Source organism: Alexandromys fortis, unplaced genomic scaffold (genome assembly GCF_014885135.2).
Source record: "Alexandromys fortis isolate MF-2015 unplaced genomic scaffold, M_Fortis_MF-2015_v1.1 scaffold_4, whole genome shotgun sequence".
In the NCBI taxonomy this organism is placed as follows: domain Eukaryota; kingdom Metazoa; phylum Chordata; class Mammalia; order Rodentia; family Cricetidae; genus Alexandromys; species Alexandromys fortis.
The window spans coordinates 668,330-691,263 of NW_026067944.1; the positions used below are offsets into that span (position 1 = coordinate 668,330).

Here is a 22,934-nt window from a genome sequence, read left to right on the forward strand (position 1 = left end):
CTTTATAATTAATTATACTAATTATAATATAAATGTATTAATTTATTCTTTGAATAAATTAATTTTAGACAAATATCAGGAATTGTAAAACTCCCAAATGCCTCAGAATAAGAAAGTTGTCTTATCTTAATTCTATTCCAGAACAGAACTGTTATGATGACGTCAAAGAAACTTTCTCAGCTCGCACTGAGGGAAGGGTAGGGAGGGTTGCTCTAAGAAAAACAGAAATTATTTTGACCATATATTGAGGGTGGTTGTTGGAGTTTAGGAATAGGGAGCTTCTTTCTATTTTCCGATGGTAATAAGGTGAGGTACACAGGATTTTGGTAATTCCTGTGGTTTTGTAGAATTTTGATATGTAGATTGTTATATTGTACAATAAAGGGAACTGAGAAATAACTTGTGGTTTTATGCATTCTATGTTTTTATAGGTGCAAAGAACCCTGAAGAACGTGATCTCGGACAAGCTTCCTGAGATGTTGACTGCCTAGCTAACCATGAACATGATCCAAAAATGTTAATATATGAACCAAGGTATTGTGTGATTGCATTCCTCTTTTCAAACTTTTCATGGTCAAATTGCTTTTGTTAGATTAATTTACAGCTGAGATGAAGCGACTCTGTTTGGTCCTTAAACTGAGCAGGAGCATTTACGCCCTTCTTTCCAGTTCCACCCCACTCTGCAGACCTCTCTGCTCTGTCTTCTCAGTTCCCCAGTTAAACTTACTACGTTTTCCTCCCAGATAGCTCTGAATTTCCTGTCTACATAAATTGAAAAAATGTGAATTCAAGGACTAAAGAGAAGGCTCAGTGGGTAGAAGCACTCACTAACCGCTTCTCTAGAGGACTGAAGTCGTCCCCCCCCCCAGTCACCCACATCAGGTGGTCCCCGAGATCCAATGCCAATGTGTGGATGGTCTCCGTTACATCCACACACATGACATCCCCACAGTCTGACAAACACACATACACAAAAATAAAAATGAAATCTTAAACTCTTATTTTTCATATCTTTTTTCTTTTTTATTGTTCTTTGAAAATTTCATTCACATATACATTATGTCTTGATCAAACTCACCCTCAGTCCCTCCAAGAATGCACTTTTTGGTTCCTCTTTGGTAATTGTAATTTTCTTTCCAGTAGTCTGATAAGAGACTTTGAAGCCCTTGGTTATACAGAAAAAAAAAATCAGCCTGTATTTAGTGATCACATATATTTAAAACCCTTGTGATACTGTTCTGAGACATGTGTTACAGAGCTTTAATAAAATGTTTCTGACTTTTTTTTTAAGGCTTTTAATTCAGAGGGGAAGGGTGATATTGGTTCTCTCTCCTCCAATATCAGTGGGGGGGGGGGAAACTTGTTAAGAATTGAGAATTTAGGGCTGGAGAGATGGCTTAGTGGTTAAGAGCACTGGCTGCTCCTTCAGAGGGCCTAGGTTTAATTCCCAGCACCCACATGGCAGTTCACAACTGTCTGTAACTCCAGTTTCCGGAGATCTGACACTCTCATACCAATGTACATAAAATAAAATATTTCAAAAAGAAAAGAATTAAGAATTTAGGGTGACTGCTTTAGGGCCTCTTGGCTTTTAGAAAGAACATATGCCAAACCCTCTCTCCTGGCTTTAGAAGTTACAGTGTGTTTAAATAGCCTAGTGTTTTCAGGGGAGGCCAAAGAGCTTTTCCTCTTTTATGACCTGTTGTATCCTTTTGAGGCCAGAGAGAACAAGAGGGTCATTGCCACTTCAGCCCAGTCCCTGTTTGTTCCTTAGTGATGACCAGGAAGACGCTGAAACCCAGTACTGGCTTTTAACATCTGGAAAATGGTCAGAGAGGGGAAGGCAGAAGGGAGAGCCAGAACTGTTGCATTCTGTTTCACCAGGTGCTAGGAGGAAGCAACAGTAGCCTTTTTGATATGGGAGGCAAATTCTGTGGACCCTGGCGTTAGGCTTCAACAATTGAAGAGGTCAGAGGACAGCTGAGTGGGGTCAGCAAGACACCATGGGGTGTATTTTGTTACTTAGGAAAAGGAGCAGCCCCTAAAGCCTTCAAGGATTCCCTTGGAAATCTGTGTTGTGAAAAGGTTTTATGAGTCTCATGGCAATAACTCCTGATTTATCTAAGGAACACTAGCTTTTGTCTAAAGGAAGGATAATCCTCACCAAATGTTGGCCAGGACTGTTAGACTCAGCAGAGGTCTGGAAGAATAGTTAGGATTTGAAGTGTACTTCGCCTTCCAGGACACTTATCATATTAATGTTTCTGTCACAACAAAGAATTTTGCACTGTTGAAATATCGCCTTTTTCTTTTCTTGGAACAGAAAGCAGGGGGATGCTGGAGTAGGGAGCTAGTCACATTAATTTCAAAATTATTCTACATACTTCAGACCTTTCTTGCACGCAGAAAACTATTATTAAAGCTTTTTTTTCAAATACCAAAACTTGCTACCTCTAGAAGGTTATCTTTTAATTTGTTTGTGAAGGGCATACATAAAGCATTAAGTATGTTTCTGGCTCACTGGTTTTTAACATTTTTTAATTCTTAGTATTTTTTGTATATACATGTGACTCTGGGATTGAACTCAGGACTTGATGCATACTACAGTCCTGGCTTGTAGACCTTTTGATTTTAACTGTTACTGTTTGGTAGAAGGGGACTATAAGCTGATGAATAACTCCAAACCCTCCATTTCTCTCTGAAAAAATTTTTTTTCATATATATTGTATCAGGAAGAAAAAAAATTCAATGTCAGAGCCAAGAATAAAAACGTTGTGTATCCAGTGGTAGAGGGCTTGCCCAGTGTGCGAGGCCCTGGGTTCTGTCCCAGCACCACAAAGAATGGCAGCACAATAAGGGATGCTGTCTGTGAAAGGAGTTGGAGAATCTGGGGGTGGGGAGTCTGCCACCTCTGAGAGCAGCGCGGAATGATTCCTGAATACCTTTATACGTATGGCAGATTATCACTCTGGGCTTTGACAGTATTTTGATATTCCACTTTATACATTATGCATATATACAGATATAGAAAGAAAGCGTATGTGTTAATATGTAAAATAAAGAAAAAAATCATGTGTATGATAAGCCTTGTTAAACATTTTTACTAATTTGTAAATTAGTGTTGCAATTAACATATTCAGTAGCTACTTTTCAGTCCTTTTTTCAGGAATAATTCCTATTCAAGGATGTGTTCACGAATGTCTTTTCTCAAGGTTAAACAGCTTTCACCAGATAATTCAGAAACCCGAGTGTGATGACTGATAATTGCCTAGAGAGGACGCACAGCTGTTTAAGTAGCGTTGGATTGAGGGAAATCTGACAAGCGCAATCAGCAGAGTTAATAAGATAACGAAAGACTGATGTCGGGAGGGGGTGGGGAACCCACCAGTCACGTGCCCTTTCTCTGTAAAGCTGTGTCCCCCTCTAAATGGCCTCCAGACTACAGCGGGGCGGGTTGCTTTTCAGTTGTACAGTGCAGCATGCCTGGTAAAAAGCCTCAAACTCACGTCTGATTGAGGAAAAGCATCTGTTTGACGACAGTATCTAAGAAAAATGATAAAGTTTTGTTGATTCTGAAGCTTAATTTGCTGGCCTTAGATGTACCTGTATTTCACTGTATTTCTTGCTTTGAGCCTAGATTTAATTCTTCCTCAAGTGCAGGATAAGGGGACCTTGTTTCTAGAAGTTTCCACCATCACCTGAAACCAGACAAGCTCTGAGAGTCTTTAACGTGTCGTTATATACATCAGGTGGGTTAATGCTCATGACTCACTTGCTAAACAATCTTAAAAAAACAAGATGGGATGCTTAAGTAAGAAATATTAAGAAAACTATCATCTTTGCATTTGCAGCTATACTTTCAAAATTAGTATTGACATTTAGAATGTCATTTTAGTAGTATCTTTAAATTACATTTGCATTTTGGAAATTAGTTTTGCCTCTGGAGCTTTATGCAAATCTTAATCCCCACAGAGCCTTCTTCTCCAGCCCGCGGCTCTGAAACCCTGACAGTCCTGATGGATGTAGTGAGCCACGCTTGGGAAGCTTCTCTCATTATTTAATGTTTTCTGGTCTTGGTTATTGACTTTTCTCTCTATTGAAAAATTGGTCTCTGGCGACATGGTGGGGGTCATGCAGGAATTACGCCAGTTCCAGAAGTCCTGACAGGATATGTTTCTTTTACAGAAAGGTTCCCAGTTGGAACACTGTGTCCTTTTGTTACAGAGTGAACTAGTGTCCTGTCTCATCTTCCTATTGCTATGAACTCGCTGGATATACCACAGTGATTATTTCTGTAATGACTGAGGGCATTTGGGCATTTGTGTATATGTTGAAAACATTAGAATTAAGAATTTAGAATTAAGTTACTAAGGCTTCTTTTAAAAAAAAATACTGTACTTTTGACTTCAGAACCTGTCAAAGTAGACATTCCCCAATATAAATATACAAAGAAGCTGAAGGTTTTTTTTTTTTTTTTCAAGACAAGGTTTCTCTGTGTAGCCCTGTCCTGGATTCACAGGCTGGCCTCAAACTCACAGAGTTCTGCCTGCCTCTGCCTCCTGAGTGCTGGGATGTCTCCTTCTTTCTGATTTTTTTTTTTTTTTTTTTTTTGACTTTCAAGACAGGGTTTCTGTAGTTTTTGGTGCCTGTCCTGGAACTAGCTCTTGTAGACCAGGCTAGCCTCAAACTCTCCAAAAATCCATCTGCCTCTGCCTCCCAAGTGCTGGGATTAAAAGCGTGGGCCACCACCACCCGGCCCACCCAGATTTTTTTTTTAAAGCATTGTCTTTTAATGTGATTGTCTTTTCAGATCTTCAGCAAGGAAGATGGATAAAAGTGCAATAAAATACATTTATTTTGAATGTGTGTTTAGCATTGTGCCTTATTGAAATGTGCTTGGAAAGAAATAGTATTGCTTCAGATCTGCTTACTATATAATTGGATAAGACACACAAAAGTTCACCCCCTTTTACTCAGCTCTGGTTTCATAGAATATCTACCCCTACCAAAAATCCCACAGTCAAATAAAGGAGTTAAACAAATATTAAAGCCAGCTAATACAAATAATTAAGGATAACAAATATCTATTTAAAAGAATAAACAGATCTGAGGTTTAGCTCAGGAGCTCAGGAGTATACTTAGCACACAGAAGGACTGAGCCTTAATCCCTGGCATCACAAATAAGTAGATAATGAAATACTAACCGAGCGAACTGTGAATGTGTACTTATCTTCAGTTTGGGCTTGGAGGCTTCATATGAACTTATAAGGATTGAACTTGGTTTATTTGTCTGAGAGCCACACATAACCACTGTCAGTGCTAGCAACAGAACCCATGGCCTCCTCATGCTGAGTACCCGTTCTGCCAATGAGCTATAGCCCCAAATCACGTGGATGGGTCTTTAGTAAGAAAGAGTATGTAATCTATAATGCAGCAATGCTTCCTCTCCTACAAAATCAAAGACTGTAAGAGATTGAGAAAGATGAAGTGACATGTTCAAGGTCACATCACTGAGACATAACCACGCCTGTTTGGACCCAGAAATAACTGTCTCCCAGTCATTGCAGATGTCTAGTAAGACTTGGCACATGCAGCTTTTTAAATTAAATACAGTTAGATAAGATGCTTGGCCATCACATGTGGTTGATGGACACCAGGTCACAGTAGCCACATTTCAGGTGCTTAGTCACCACACGTGGCTGATGGATATCACAAAGTGAACTTAGAGACACAGAACATTCCCCTGCCGCTGGAGAAGTCTGTTGAGCAGCACTTGGTGTCAAAGGTTATTCAGGATTTGTTTATCCAATATAAAATGTTCTAGTGAGTTGTATGTAATGTTTAAAACCCACTTTGGAGCTTTTCTATTGATAGTTCTGTGCTGCTGGATCATGACCTAGAATCTACTGTGGCCCCAACATGCTCAAAGGAGACCATTTGTCATTTTGTTTTGTTTTGTTTTGTTTTGTTTTGCCTTGTTTCGGTTTTGGTGACAGGGATTTTAGCCCTAGCTGTCCTGGAACTCACTCTGTAGACCAGGCTGGACTCAAACTCCCAAAGATCCACCTGCCTCTGCCTCCCAGGTGCTGGGATTAAAGATGTGCACCACTACTGTGGCTTCTCAGTAAATCTTAATGTAGCAAATGCTGAGACATCGAAACAAAAGATTCCATACAGACCCTATTTTAACTTTATATATCCAAAATTTTACTATTCTCACAAAAACTAGGAGATTGGCCATCTCAGCCCTGTTTCACAAATGGCAGATGAAGTAGCCAGTATCACCCAGGAAACTGTAGGACAGGAATCGATTTCAGAGCCTGTGTGCTTAACTGCAGGGTTCTCTCATGATAGCTGGCTGGTGTGTTAAGTATGAAAAGTGTGTGGACAATGTGTGTAAAGACAGAAGAAACAAACGTCTAGTAAGTTGCACAGAGCTGTCCCCTTTTCTGCGCTATGCTCACCACAGAGTCAAGAAAGTCTGCCTTTAAAATAGTTTCTAAACAGAGACAAGAACACCCCACATGCATTCACCCCACCAAAAGGACAGACCATCTTCACCCTCCCCTCCACCCTTTCCTTTTTACTCAAGATAGTCTCAACAAGTATCTCAGGCTATCCTGGAATCTGCAATGCCCCTGCCTCGGGTGCTGCAACTATATAAGTGTGCACCATCACATGCAACCACTCTTACCTTTTTTCTGTGCCAAACAACATGTTGAAATAGGGAAGAAATGTACAATATTTTTAAGTTTAAATTTGAATCCCAACTTAAAACTGGAATGCCCCTGTCCTTTGGCAGGAACCAGGTTCTGATTCTGTTTGCTCCCTGTGGTTTTATGTGACTCATCCATCAAATGGCTCCCTCTGAGACCTGACTAGACCTGCCACATGTCTTGGCTGGCTACTTCCTGGGTGGCATGTGTGCTTCATTTATGTTGTCTCCTGGGGAGGTCCACAGTTCTCTCTGCCTCACATCATGACTCTGTGCTTAATCCATGGGTTCAGGAGGTAACAGCTGAATGTTTCCACTATAAAGCTCCCCTCGTCCTGCTAACTAATGGTCTCACCTATTACCACTGCCTGCACAAATCCAAAATTAGTAGTTGCAAAGTGGTTGATTCTTTCATATGTCTAGTATTCTTTGCACATTTGTTAGTTGGAAATCTTCATTTATGAACATCACTCACTGACAACCGGAGTTACTGTGAAAGACAGCAGGAACACTGTATTGCAACACTCCTTCCTTTTTCTTCTAATAGTGCACTTTGTTTTTGTTTGTTTCTCTAAGAACTCTGCCTTTCTTCTTGAGTAGCAAAAATTGTAAATATACTTTGATCCCTGTTTCTGTTCTGTGTTTCATTCCTCTCATCTTTGGCCATAGGAACCATTCCTGGGGATGCCTATGTCTTTGAAGAGTCTGTTAGTTCTTGGTAGTATGCTGTTTTCCTTTTCATTTGCAGGAGAGAAAACAAGATTAAGAGGTCTGGACGCAATAGCTAAAGCTATTTGTCCAGCTCCTCTTTCCCTCACTGCCTCTGTGAGCCACCAGCCATCGATGCTGCCTACTTACCCACACCCCACTTTCCCAGCCTTCCTTTCTATGGAAAAGGAAAAGGCAAGAGCAGAAAGCACCCAGCCTTGGTAGCATGGGTTTGTAGTGGTTCCATCTGTGCTTCGAGCAGTTGATTAGTGGTGCAGAAAGGCCACGTTGTCTACGGTCCCTTTCTCAGATCATTTCTTAGTATCACAAAAGTAGCTACCAGCACCTGAGAGGCCTGTAATATGGAAATCAATGTCATGACTGCTTTCTTGTCGCATTTTACTCAATGACTAATTTGCAAAGTGTTTCTCCATTTTCTAACTGAGGCCAGTTATTCCCTCATAACATTCCATCAGATGTCCCCTCATCTGATGAGGGGTCCCAAGTTAGAGATGAATGCCAATAATTTCAGTGACATACATACGTATTGCGCGTATGGTATTTGTGGTCAGTCCTATTACCCTTTATACTTTTAAAATGTGCTCCCTCTTGCACCAAGTCTGAACAGGCCTTCACTTCTGCTCCTGTCCGCTTGAGCACATGATGGTGAGGTCAGCTCCCATTTCTGTGTTGATTTCATGTCTTCATAACACAGCATTTATCCATGTCCCTGTGTATATAAATTTGGCATTCACTACTTAAAAATCAACAGGGGACAGAATTAAGATTTTGTGCTTTGAGGGTGGAGAGATAGCTCAGTAGCTAAAAGCTATGCCACCCACCATTAGGGCTCACTGCCATCTGTAACCTCAGTTCTAGGGGGTCCAGTGACCCCTTCAGACCTCTGCCAGCACCAAGCATGCACGTGGTACACATACATTCATTCAGGCAAAACACTCCAAAAACAACATAAAAATTACGTAATTGTTTATTGAACTGAAAATACCTCCTGGAGAATGTAGGTTTCCAAGATATGCAAGGTCAAATACTTTGTTAGACTGACAGTGGACTGAGAGGAGCTGCGACTCCCAGCTGCCTTGTACTGTGGAGAAAGGCTTTAGTTACTTCCCCAACCCTGGGGAAGACAGACCCATGGCTGACATGGTGTGAATCCTGGTGGTTTTCTCTTGTGAGCGTTGTTGGCTTTTGACTAAACAGACCAGTGCCACAGCACATGTCTCTGTTTTGATCAAGTGTTTCTAGTAACAAACAAGTTGCTCTGATCTTTAGACAAGTCAAGTGATTAATGTTTGTATGATGTCATAAAGGCTTGGTCAAAACTCAAGCGATTCGCAGAAGTTTTATTTAACAGGCTGTAGGTTGTCTTCCGCTTACCATTTTTAATTGCATAGCATATATGCCACCCAAGTTTTGGTCAAATGTTATGTGTTTTAGGCAAATCCTCTCTATGAAAAATGAAACTGATTAAAATTAGTAGGTTGTTTTTATTAGCTACTATAAAAGAGGTTGCTGGGTCTAAAGAGATAGCTCAGCAATTAAATACACTGACTGTTCTTTCAGAGGACCTGGGTTTGATTCCCAGCACCCACATTGTGGCTCACAAGCACCTGTAACTTCAGCTCCAGAACTGACATCCTGGGACACCAGGCACATGTGTGGTAAATGGACATACATGCAGATTAAATGTTCATACACCAACAATTAAAATTTATGCCCTGACAATGCTGAAACACGCATGGGCAGCCCATATATGGTGGCTCTGTTGAACTTGTCCTTATAAAAATATTTTTTAAAAGAAAGTTTGCCAAATAGTATCTGGCTTGTCCTCCAAATCATAGGAGTATATAAGAAGCTCTGGGAAGCTCACCCACACTGGAGCCCACACTGCACGCTACCATGGTTACGGGAACTGTATACTTTCTCTGCTATACTTCAGCAGCTCCGGAACAGCACAGTCTGGTGAGGCGCTCTTGAAATCTGAGGTGAAACTGGGCTTGTGCTGTGTGTTACTCGGAGTTGGCTGGATCATAGCTCCCTTTCCTCAGGGCCTCTCAGTTCGTTCTTCGGGTACTCCTCACAGGAGTCTACGAGCTGGCGCTGCAGAAAAGAGTCAATCTGTCTCCCTCCTTAATGAAGGAAATAGAACTAAAATGGTGTGAAGTTATCTGTCTGAGACAAGAGAAGCTGGTATTGGTGGGCACACCCTTAATCCCTGAGAGAGCCTGTGGGGCAGAGAGGAGGTTAGAAACTCATCACATCCCCTAGAACTGGATTGACAGCTATGGAGAACTCCCAACCCGTGTGCTCTTAGCTGAGCAGTCTCTCCAGCTTCTTTGCTTTGGTTTTTAGTTTAAGTGAAAAGAGGTCGTACCTCCTCCAAAATCCTGAAGAGTGAGTGACTTTCATACAGCGCTCAGCCTACTGCCTCAGTTCTCACCGTTTGACCTCAGCACTTTTGTATTCCTGGAGCTATTATGGTTCCGTCTACATAGGTTATACACACTAGAAACTAAAACTGATCACTCTATTAGCAAATTGTGTGTGTGTGTGTGTGTGTGTGTGTGTGTGTGTGGTGTGTGCGTGTGTAAGAACATTTTTTTCTTTTTATTAGTTTTTACCTTAGATTGGGTGGTAGTGGTACACTCCTTTAATCCCAGCACTCAGGAGGCAGAGAGGTAAGAGGATCTCTGTGAGTTCGAGGCCAGTCTGGTCTATAGAGCAAGTTCCAGGACAACCAGGGCCACACAGAGAAACCCTGTCTCCAAAAAAAAAAAAAAAAAAAAAAAAAAAAAGACTTTTTCAAGTGTGCATACAAAGTACTGGGTTTTGTTATGGCTTGGCTTTTTTGAGTGTGCGTGTGTGTTTCATGACCCTCTGTTCTTTTCTGTACCCCTCCCTACTGTCCTCCTTCATCCTCATTCCTGCCCCTTGCTGCCTGGCCCCCTTTCTCTCCATAAACATCTGGCCTCTGTTTTCACATCACATGTATTCCATTGCCTTCTCTTTTTCAAAATAACTTTTTTTTTCTCAAAGAAAAGATATAATAGTAACTTATCTGCTTCTTCAGTCAGTTATAATAACACACATTATTCAAATTCTAGAAAGTTTCATCATGTATATGTGAAAGAATGGGGGATTTTTTAAAAAATAAAGCAAACACATTTTCTTATCATAGTTTGAAAAAATTAATGCTTATTTTATCTTATATGTCTGAGTATTTTGTCTGCATACTACATGTTTGCCTGCCAGAAGACGGAAAGACCCTGGAGCTAGGGGTACAGCCATCATGTGGGCGCTGTGCAAGCACTCTCTGAACCCCTCCGCCATCTCTCTAGCTCTGATGTTGTTTTACCTCACGGGCCACTGCAAGGGTGATGGGGCTCCTAGACCATTTGGAAATTATTGGTCAAACCTCCAGTTAGCACTCAATAAATTCTGATTATTATCATTATTATACAAATTTTTGTGGCTATAGAGCACTACACAAATACTAGTGGTTAGAAGTATATATAGGCTCTGACTTCAAATGTATTTTGTTCACTTTACTGAAGGATACTAAACAAGACATTCAGATGAAACAAAAGAAGCAATGATTTTTACGTAGATAAAGGGTAACATCCCAGAAATGAGTTCTTGAGATAAGTGACACCGACCTTGCTTTAGAAAATTGGTTCATATTGTAGAACTTTCATTTTTGTTGCAATTAGGAGCGGCAGGGCTGCGTCCCCGGCACCCGGCCACCCGCATGGCTAGTTTATACCCAGAAATAATTACACGGAAACTGTATTCTTTCAAACACTGCCTGGCCTGGCTAGGTCCAGTTTCTTATTGGCTAGCTCTTACATATTGTTCTAACCCATTTCTAATATTCTGTGTAGCCCATGAGCTGGCTTACCAGAGAGGATCTTAACCTGCGTCTGTCTGGAGTGGGAGCATCATGGCGACTCACTCTCAGCTTCTTTTTCCCAGCATTCTCTTCTGTTTACTCTGCCTACCTAATTTTCTGTCCTATGAGGGCCGAGGCAGTTTCTTTATTAGTAAGAAATCACTCCCACATCACATTTTCTTTCTCCAGGAGTCTTTTCCTCCCCTAGGGGACTAGGCCTTAGAGGGAACAGTGGTTAAATATTTACTCTGTAGTTGCTGAAAGAGCTGATCTATGGTTGTGGGAGCCCAACTGTGTTGTCTGAGTTTTCTGTCCAACCTGGTTCCCATAATTGTTAAGTCCCAAAGAAATCACACAGAGGTCTACATTAACTATAAACTGATTGATCCATTAGCTCAGGCTTCTTATCAATTCTTATAACTTATATTAGCCCATTATTTTTGTCTGTGCTAGTCATATGACTTGGTACCTTTTTCAGCAAGGCAGTCACATCTTGCTTCTTCTGTGGCAGGCTCACAACTACAGAAAGAGCTTCCTTCTTCCCAGAATACTCCTGTCTCATTGACCCACCTCTACTTCCTGTCTGGTTGCCCCACCTACACTTCCTGCTTGGCTACTGGCCAATCAGCATTTATTTAAAATATAATTGACAGAATATAGACATTTGTCCCACACCACAGCTGTGAGTGAAAGGTGTGTTGTCATTGTTCAGCAGGCTAGGCTTTATAACTTACAGGGAAATTGAGGCTGAATCTAAAACTTTTATTACTATTGAACTGTGAGATCTTCTGAAGGAGCTGACATGGGCCTTGATGGTAAAGACCAAAATCACAAGCAACTTGTAACAAGTAACTTGCAATAGATTTCTTTTTCTTTAAACATAATTTCTTTTCTTTTCTTTTTTAAAGTGTGTGTGTGCGTGCACACACATGCACATGCATGTGTACCGTGTGCTGCTGTGTGTATGACACAGCATACATGTGGAGGTCTGAGGATCTTTTATCATGTGGTTCCATGTGCTAGCAACCAACTTTACCCACTGAGCCATCTTGCCAGCTAGATTTAAGAATACATTTCATACAGTTCACATAACTATATAAATATAGTTTATATTTGCCAGACATCAATTTAAATTTTTTTGATTATTTTTATTTTATGTATATAAGTATTTTACCTGCATGAATGTATGTGCAGTGCCCATTGAGGCCAGAAGAGGGCCTCAGGTTCCCTGGATGTGGAGCTACAGATGGCTATGAGCCACCATGTGAGTACTAGGAAACAAACCCGGGTCCTCTACAAGAGCAACCAGTACTCTTAACAGCGAAGCCTTCTCTCTAGCCCCATACCTGTAATTTTAGGATATAAACATCTAACACAATTTTTTACTTCCTCTTTTTCTTTGGGATGTGCTGGTACAGACCATGGGGAATTCATATGCTGGGCAACTGAAATCGGCTAGATTTGAGGAAGCTCTCCACAATTCCATAGAGGCCTCGCTCAGATGCAGCAGTGTTGTGCCACGGCCAATCTTTTCCCAGCTCTACTTGGACCCAGATCAACACCCTTTCTCATCTGCAGGTAAGTTCTCAATTGCATGCATTTCTAGACCCCTTTCAAAGAAGTGGGAATTCCAAATCCTGCTGATCTTACACTCCCCAAAAATAACTTTCTAAATTTCTCTTATATTTTCTCCATAAACATCCTTCTTAAAAATTAAATTTGCATTCATTTCTTTGCTTACCCAGATGTCAAACCCAAGGTGGAAGACCTAGATAAAGATCTAGTACACCATTACACTCAAAATGGCAGCCTGGATTTTTCTAACAACATAGCAATTAATGAAATGGAAGATGATGAAGATGAAGAAGAAATGTCTGACTCAAACAGCCCACCAATTCCCTATTCACAAAAGCCAGCCCCTGAAGGATCTTGCACTACTGATGGTAGGTTTGCACCTCTGAATTCTTTCAGATTTGTGTTGTAATTTCATCTGGCCTGTTTGGATACCAGTCACTGTTGGAAGAAATGAGTGGCTATATCCTGATGCATTTACCTAATTACTCTTTACCAGTCAGATATCAGGGTAATAGATCAGAGAAGGAGTGGAGAAGTGACCAGTGACCTATCTCTGTCATTCCTCCATTCAAAGGAGATGAAACCCTCTCTAAGCCCCGCCTTACTACTTCCTGTCTCTCTATCTTTATTTAGTCCTTATGGTTAATTTTGGTCAGCTAGTACCTAGCACTGCCCTCTGATTCAAAGCAAACTTTATTGTCAGAATGCAACCAAAATATCACACAAGCTCCTCACCCCTATGGACTCTTGAAAGCTCACAACAGTTGTCTGCAGGAAATAACCCCTCTTGTAAATGAGGAAAGTAAGGACCACAGCTGAACTAAAGATCTGTGCAGGTGCAAGTCCAGGCAAAGGTCAAGGCTTCTCCAGTACACTAAGAGTTTACGCTCCCATGAGCTTTTATTTAAAAAAAATGTATTCTAGATACCCTGACTCTATATCTACCTGGAATATTTTTATTATTTATGTCTCGTGTGTGTTACATATTGTGTGGGTGCTTATGAACCATGGTAACCACATGGATCAAAGGACAACTTGCAGGAATAGGCTCTCTGCTTCCACGCTGGGGATGCCAGGGATCAAACTCAGATGTCATGCTTGCTGACAGTCATCTCACTGGCCCTACAGCTATACTCACTGAGTGCTGAGGTAAAATATAAATCCTTTATAAATATTATAAATGTAAAATCTGGTTACACAGTATAAAATGTAAAATGTAAGTAATTTGATTCTCTCTCTCTTTCTCCCCCCCCCCCATCCTTCCCTTACCTCCTCAGTTTTTTGAGACTGGGTCTCATTATGTAGTGTGGGCTGGCCTGGAATTTAATATATAGAACATACTGGCACCAACTCACAGAGATTTATTTACCTGCCTCTGCCTCCCAAGTGATGCGGTTAAAGGTGTGCACCTCGCCAGCTGATGCTCTCATTCTGCTTGTGCAGGTCAGCTTTATATCCCACCACACTTTTAACCACATTTTAAATAAGGAAACCATGGTTTCTAATGCTTTTATTGTTCTGTGGTTTCAGTGATATCCCAACTTAAAGTCTGCCTTCTTCCCCTTACCTAGCGGCTGTGTTCTGATACCTAATTAGTATATGGAGTGTGGTTTTATATTCCAGCTGACTGATATTAGCCTGCGTGGTGTCAGAGCATGAAAACCTTGAGGAGACAGGAAGGGGAGAAAGAAGAAGGTTCCAGATCTCAGGACAGTTTCCTGACAAAGCTTGGAGAACAAGTCATTTGATATAAATTAAAGCCTTATTTTCTTAGATGAAGCCAGAAAAAATAGTTGGCCTTGTTTGGAAATGTATTTTCTTTTGATCTCCTACTTCCCTGAGAATCTAACAACCCATAGAGGACTCCAGCTCCTCTAGTTAGAGGGAGGGAAAAGAGACCTAAAGAATTCTCCTGTGGTTCACAAGTATCCATTGTGTTCTTCATGTTAGGCCTGCCCACAACACATCACTTCTATGGGTTTGCTTTCACATGTGGTTGACCCTTTTGCTCAGACTTAATATGATGCACAGAGTTTACTCATTACTGGTGTGCCGTATGCCTTTAAACCCATGGGGATGTGGACAGTGAAGCTGTGCGTTGCTGTTTACTTAATTCGTATTCTTGTTACGTTTTCTTCAACTGAGATCCTCCAGTAACAAATAACATTGAACAGTGCTTAAAATGATGGTGTCTCATTGAGAATCTAATTACATGTGATAATTTGATGTGGGATGTCCTTCTGTATACATGTTGCTTTTATTGGTTAATGAATAAAGCTGCTTTGGCCTATGGCAGGCAGAATATAGCCAGGCTGGAAGAGATATAGAGAGAGAGTAGGCAGAGTCAAAGAATCCCAGGTAGTTGCCAAAGGAGAAAGATGCCAGAACTTTGGAAAGTTCTGACTGGAGTAAGTCACAGCCTCATGGCAATACACAGATTAATAGAAGTGGATTAATTTAAGATACAAGAGCTAGGTAGGAATACATCTAAGATATTGGCCAAGCAGTGTTACAATTAATACAATTTCTGTGTGATTGTTCAGGTCTGGACAGCAGAAATGAAAGAGCGTCTCCATTTACAATAACTAAATAGAACTAGAGTGCGGGAAGGAGCTTTTCCCTGTTCTTCTGGACCTGGAGTATGTTTTCAGTTCAGTAGTGATGTTATTTATAGCCAGGTATTTTGGAAAGGTATTTTGCAGACACCAAATTATAAACTTGATGTCCTAACAATAATACACCTTTAATTCCAACACTTGGGAGGCAGAGGGGTGGATCTCTGTGAGTTTGAGGACAGCTTGACATATATCATGTCATGTATTCTAGGATAGTCACAGCTACATGGTGTCTCAAAGAAAACAAATAAACAACAACAGTGAGAACCCCATGAAGTCAGGATGCATCCTCCATATTTGTCAGGATCTCACTCTAACCCAGGCTGACCTTTAACTCACGCCATACCTATAGAACTTGGAGTGATCCTTTTACCTCAGCCTCAATGGTGATTTTAAAGGAAAGGCAGGCAGTTTTTCTGAGAATAAAGAACTGTCCCAAAGCAGAAGATTCAGATCCAACACATTCTGAAGACATTCATTCTGTACCCAAATTCCTACATCAACTGCTTCTGGTTCTTATAACTATTGTTATTTCTCTTGTCCCCTGCTTAACTCTCCCATTTAAAATAAAAAGATGTTTATAACCTGGTACTTCATATTTCACATAATGTTATCAATTCTGCTCGCTTGGCAATTGTTTAGATCTTCCTGCTCAGAAGGAAAGCAGCCCTGAAGACTGCTTACACAAGCCGCACTGAGACCCAGGGAACTGAAAGACTGTGGCCTTGTTTGAGAACACCACCTTCCAGTCCCGGTCCCCTGTTTGCCTAAGGCTTGGGGGACTCTAACGCTATTTTTAGAGGCAATTTAGATAAGCAGGTACTTAACATCTGAGAGGTTGCCATTCATAGGGAAATTTTCCTTGCTAATTTCTTATGTAAATTATTGAACTAGAGCAGGTTCCTACCCTGCTGGGAAGCAGTTGATTGTCTATGCAGGTGAAGAGCAGCCAGATTCGGGGCCTCTGAGAGCTGTTTTCATTACTTCAGTTGGGTTTGCTGCTGTGTCAGTAAATGTCCTTTTCCCCTTTTTATTTACTCTGATGCCTTCAAGTTGGAGATAATTGGAGAATGCAAATCCCTTTCTATGAAGTGAAAACCCTGGCCATTTTTTTAAGAAAATGCAGATGAAGTTTATATAGAAGGGTTCTCTGTTATCACCACCACCATTTTAATTAAAATCATTTGTCTCAAAAGAGCGTGGGTGGGAGAGCAGCCTTTCATTATTGCTCTCAGATGAACTCATTCCCTGAGCAAGTTTGCAAAGCAAGTTGTCCACCCATATAAGCAACCATCTTCCCTCCCTGTGCGCAGCAGCAGCCTGGAGCTTCCAGAGGATGCCCTGAGGCGGTCTAGTGGTCTCTGAGGAGTGGTCATATTAGCCTTTCAGAGTTATCTGCCTGCTATGAGGGATCCTGAGATTTGTTGGTCCGGAAATCCAGTCACATTTCATGGATTCTGTAGTTAACCACTCCTTAAAGGCACAGTTTATTTTCAGTTAAAAAAAAATAGACATTGCTCTTAACATAATATTTTTTTTCTTTCTTTGGGGATCTCTGATCTATAACGAGTTTAATTAGCTGTGCTAACTCCTGACAATGAGAATTTGGGGGAATATTCAGGAAATGTTTACAGTCAAACACCAGGTCCTTGGCAGGGGAACTTCAGAATCTTTAGGCTAACTACAAACTGAATTAAGTAACTTTTCTCTAATTCTGTGGCGTCTTTGGCCATAAACTGATTCCCTCCTGACCCCACGCCGGCTCAGTGTAGCTTTCTCTTTCTGCTCCATTCTTTCTTTTTAATTAAATTGCCTGAGGCTGTATTGGCAAGTAGCTAGAAGAAAAGTATTTCAAGAGTACTTTTTAGCAGCACCTTTATGTTTGTAGAAAGTGAAGCCTCAAGTTCCATTTCTATATATAGGCAGTTTCTTCCGTGACCAGCGTAGCACAGGAAGCACATGTGGTCTAGCGTCGAGTGAGTTATTGCTCAGATACTTTTATGAGCTTCAACAAGTCTATGGTTTGCTTTGGCTCCTTGCTTTTATCCAATGTCCTTTTCTGAGCCAGGGTCCTATCAAAAAATTACACAGGTTTAGCTTATCTTTCTAGGTTCCTCTTAGCTGTGACATTTTCATAGGTTTTATTCCTGGGTTTGATGGCCCTGGCAATTTTAGAATATTAATCAAAGATCTTGTAAAAATTTCTTTATTCAAAGAGTTTGTTTTTCTTCTGATGACTCAGAGACTAGATGAAGATCCCAGAGGTGGACTTTATGTATGCATAACTGGGGGCAAAGAACCACCATATGTGTATTTGAAGTTTTTACCTCATTGATATCCATTTCTTCTCTACCTTTTTTAATTTGTTCAGATATTTATGTCTAACCTTGTCTATATTTATTTTCTGGTTTGTGTTATACACAAGACTGCCGAGTATTATTTAAAGAGTCCTCGTTTCAGACGTGGAAGCTCTTTTCATTGGTTCTTGCACCCTTTTCACAGACCATCGTCCACATTTTATCTTTCCATTGTCTCAGGTACCAATGTTTTTAACCAAGAAGACTAGAAAGTATGCTTCTTAAAGAGTCCATTTATTGTTTAATGATTATTATTTTTGACCTCTATCCTCCCACCCAAAATGGGAATCTCCAAGTCTGCCATACTAAAAAACTGTTCATGCTTCTTCGTTTCAATGAGTTACATAGTTTCCATTGTGCCCCAGAAATGACTCTGAAATAATAATTCTTTCATTAAAAAAAAATACCATACTTTCTGTGGGCACTCTCCACGTTGTGCTGATGTGGGAGGTCCTTCTGTCTGTGTGTTGCTTGTATTGGTTAACGAATAAAGAAACTGCCTTGGCCTGATAGGGCAGAACTTAGGTAGGCAGAGAGGACTGGACTGAATGCTGGGAGGAAGAAGGGCAGAGTCAGGGAGATGCCACGGATCCACTGCCAGAGTAAGACATGCTGCCGAAACTTAGCCGATAAGCATGTGGCAATATACAGATTAATAGAAATGGGTTAAACTAAGATGTAAGAGTTAGCCAATAAGAAGTTAGAGCTAATGGGCCAAGCAGTGTTTTAATTAATACAGTTTCTGTGTGGTTATTTTGGGGCTAAACTAGCCGGGCGGCAGGGACGAACAAGCAGCCTCCTACCAGCATTGTGCCTTCTCAACTCTGTTTAGTCAGGGCCTAAAACAGTAGTTTCCCCTCACCAACCTTTGCCATGAGAGAAGTCTCATCACAAGAGTCACTCTCTGGACTGGGGAGATGGTTCTGTAAGTGGAGATGGAGCTGTTCAGATTCTCAGCACCCACAGTAAAAGAGTAAGACTTAGTTGGGTACACATTTCCATTTAGTGAATCCAGGTTCTGTGAGAGACCCTATCTTAGAAGGATAGGGTGGAGATTAGAATTGAAGAAGACACCTGACATGGACCTTTGGCCTACTGAAGGGAGAGGAAGAGAAGAAAAAAAGAAACATTATATTCTAAACATAGAACATTTTGTGGTTTGGAAAAACTTTCCAGACTGACAAACTCTTAGTTCTCAACATCCTCAGCCTCCTGAGTAGCTGGCATAAAAGTTGGGTGCCAGCACTCATAGCTAAAACCTTGTATTTTAAGGATTCATCAGTGAATATGAGATAGGTAGATAGTGCCATAGTCATAGTTGACAAGGTATGTTATATCAAATGCTCCACAGAATTTAGCTTAAAACAGGCACAGTGAAAACAAGTGATAAGACTGACAAAAAACAAGCAAGGAAGAGGTTCTAGGGTGGTGTCCTGGGTTGTACTGGAGTTGGGGGAAGCATAGACAAGTCAGAAGTGCTTGTTGGTTTTGGTTGTTGTTGGTTTTTATGATCTATTTAATTTTTGTTGACATGTATATGTTTGTGAGTGTGTGTATGTGTGTGTGTGTGTGTGTGTGTGTCCCCACATGAGTACTGCTGCCCAAAGAGGCCAGAAGAACGCATCAGATTCCTCCAGGAGCTGGCATGTAGGTACTGGCATCCAACTGGGCTGCTCTGTAAGAGCAGCAAGTGCTCTTTACAATGGAGTCGTCTCTTCAGCCAACCTTTTACTGGGATCTGGTGGTGCTGTTGTTGATTTTGGTTTTGGTTTTCCTTTTTTATTTGGTTGTGAGATCGATTCTCACTCTTTACCCTAGGCTGGTCTTGAAATTCAAGGTCTTGCAGACTTAGTATTCAGAGTTATAGAATTTTTGGCATGTGCCTTTATGGCCAGAGAGAGGTGTGGAGATTGGAGTTAGAGATCAGGTTGTTGGTTTATGGCTGTTTGGCCTTGGACATTCCGTTAACCTTCCTGAACCTTTCTCTCATTTGCATACTGGGAGATTAGAATTTTTAGAGTCCCCCATTCTTTATGAGTCACAAATCTCTTTTAGTAAGACACTTTTGAGGCCTGGTGGTGGTGGCACACGCCTTTAATCCCAGCACTTGGGAGGCAGAGGTAGATGGATCTCTGTGAGTTCGAGGCCAGCCTGCTCTACAGAGCTAGTTCCGAACAGGCCCAAAGCTACAGAGAAACCCTATCTTGAAAAATCAAACAAAAAAAAAGTATATACACTTTTGAACTCCTTGAGCATTTTGAAATAATTCCATCATTGCATGGCATATGATAGAAATTTTAGCTCTAAGTAAAAAACATTTATCGGAGACTGACCAGTATAGTAACATATTCTTTGATATTTATGCTATACAACAACTGTCTACAGTTTATAATTTAATAGTTGTAGTTTAATTAGCTTTAAGTTGGAGAATAAAAAATTGTGTTGTTGAAAATTCAAAAATAAAAGATTATACTTTGTTTTGGGAGAAACAAATAGATTTAAATGTTTTCAGCATTTAAAAAACAATCTAAACTCTACTCTTCCACTCCCCTCCCATTCTGGCTGTAGAGCCAGGACTTGCACACTAGGCAAACACTCTCCCATCGAACTATATTCCTGGCTTCCAAAACTACATTTGATGCCAAAGTTATGGAATTTGTATGATTGGAGATTAAGGAATATAGAAATTTATTTCCACAATTTTTGTATTTTTGCTCTATGTGATAAAATTTAGGCTGAGTCGTAATTACTATTTTCTAATCTTTATAACATTAATTTTTAGTGCTTGTGAGGCAAAGACAGGTGGATCTCTGTGAGCTCAAGGCCAGCCTGATCTATGTAGCAAGTTCTAGGCCAGTCAGAGCTACATAGTGAGCTTCAAATAAAAGAAAGCAAACATTAATTTTTTGATGTCTAAAATCATACTGGTGCATTTATATAATCTCACTGATTTCTGTATATGTATGTGTGTGTTTATGTATATCAGTGTGTCTGCATGTTTGTGTATGTGTGTCTATGTGTTACTAGGAATTGAACTAACCTTGCACATGTTAGGTACTACTACTAAAGTACATTCTTATTTCTAATTTTATAATTTTAAAATTATAGCTGTCTTTATTCTTGAACTTCAAATATATATATAATGATATACAATTGTGTCCACTCTCCCATCTCCCTTTTCCAATTTCCCCAAAGTGTCCCACTACCAACTTCATGTCTTTTTTTTCTCTGGCAACCCACTTCATCCAGTTAGTGCTTTACGTATGTGCATTGCATGGAGCCGCACACTGGAGCATGGGAAACCTACCAATGAGAACACACTAGCAAAAGACAGACTCTCCCTCTCCCAGCAGCCGTCAGCTGCCAGTGGCTCCTTATGAAGGGAATATCTGAATGAGTAAGGGCAAGAAATTCAGCTTCATATACCCAGTGAGCACATTTGGATGAATTAGCAGAACTACCTTCCTGGGTTTGCCTGAGTTTCCCAGCTTTCATAGCTTCCATGTACCTGCTGTGGCACATGCGCATCCCCCACATCACACACGCATACAATAATAATAATAAACTTTTAAAAATAAATTTCACATATAATTCCTAAGTGTCTTAGACTATCTTTTTTAATCCCTGAATTTATAAGAGCTACTTGCTAAGCAACAATGTAATGGTGACCTTAAGGTTAGGTTTGGTTCTTTTAAGATTTATTTTGTTTTTAAAATGTGTGTTTGCATGTTAATATGTGCACATGAGGTCACAGAGGCCAGAATAGAATGTTGGATCCCTGGAACTGGAGTCACAGACAGTTGTGAGTCACACAGCATGGGTGCTGGGAACCAAACTGTGATCCTCTGCAAGAGCAGCAAGTACTCTCAGCCGCAAGCCATCCCTCCAACCCCAGCTTCAAGGTTCCACCACATAATGTTCTAACCACATTGCAGTAATTTTGCAAATTGATACAGGCTGTGGTTGCCATCTCCGTTCAATATAGAGTCACAGTTGAAGAGACTCACTTCCCCAGCCTTAGTGACAAAGGCAGCTCCTAGAGATAGTTTAATTAATAGCCAGTCATAAATTTCTTATCAATGATTAATCCATGCTGGTTATCAAGGTAGTTGATGTCCCAACTCTTGAAGCAAGTCATACTTAAGAGTAAGGATGCCACTTCCTATGAAAATTGTGTTCTAGCTTTATCAGCATCTAATAATCTCTTTGGTGAGCAATCTTGATACTCCTTTCAATACTTTCAAGTGCTTCCTGTATCAGTATTGTATAATTTAAAAAATTGTTTTATTTTAAATTGTATATGCTTTATATCTGTGTGAGATTCTATGTGCTTGAGACCAGAAGATGGTGTCAAATCCCCTGGAGCTGGAGTCACAGGTGATTGTAAGCCGGTCCTATGTCAGGCTAGGAAATGAACTCAGCAGCAAGCACTTTTAACCAGCTCATCTCTCCAGCCCCAAGTATTTTCTAATTTGATGAAGAAGTCTATTTCTGCCCCCAAGTGGATCATAGCCATGTACCCCATTCTTAGGTTGCCTTTTGCCAGATTGAAGTGTGTCCTGAAACATGATTAATAAAAACTCAGAGACAGATATTGAGGTTCAATTAGAAAAGGGAAGCACTGGTTCTTACCTCAACCTCAGTCCAAAAATAGTGATCCTGCCTCCAAGAAACCTTAGAATAAAACTGAGACCGAGAGCTGTCTCCTCTCTATTCCGGGATCAAGGGCGTGCACCACTACTGCCTGATTTCTATGGTAAACTAGTATGACTACTGGGATTAAAAGTGTGTGTCACCACTGCCTGGTCTGTAAGACTGACCAGTGTGGCTGTTTCACTTTTCTGATCTTCAGGCAAGCTTTATTTATTAACATACAAATGAAATGGCACAATAGTGTCCTTCATTTTATATATAACGTGAACTCTTACATTTTAAATGAACCCATTTCTATTAATCTATATGCTTCCCTGAGATTCATTTACCTCATGTATGTGCTTCCCATTCTGCTCACTCTATGGCTCATGGTATCTTCTCTGACTCCATCCTTCTTCCCAGCA

The 22,934-nt window shown here is 40.6% G+C and overlaps 1 protein-coding gene across 12 annotated transcripts in view; it reads left to right on the plus strand.

Moving 5' to 3' along the window:
• The window catches only part of Greb1l (GREB1 like retinoic acid receptor coactivator), a 265,843-nt gene that overhangs the window by 128,654 nt on the left and 114,255 nt on the right, over nucleotides 1-22,934 (plus strand). For 11 of the 12 annotated variants that reach the window (XM_050148823.1, XM_050148822.1, XM_050148821.1 and 8 more), the window contains exons 2-4: nucleotides 432-534; nucleotides 12,749-12,908; nucleotides 13,076-13,273. In XM_050148823.1, the coding sequence (XP_050004780.1) occupies nucleotides 12,752-12,908; nucleotides 13,076-13,273 (355 nt within the window). In that variant the 5' untranslated portion in view covers nucleotides 432-534; nucleotides 12,749-12,751. Of the gene's footprint in view, nucleotides 1-431; nucleotides 535-3,660; nucleotides 3,750-12,748; nucleotides 12,909-13,075; nucleotides 13,274-22,934 lie in introns of all 12 variants that reach the window. The other variant, XM_050148816.1, reaches the window with a different exon arrangement.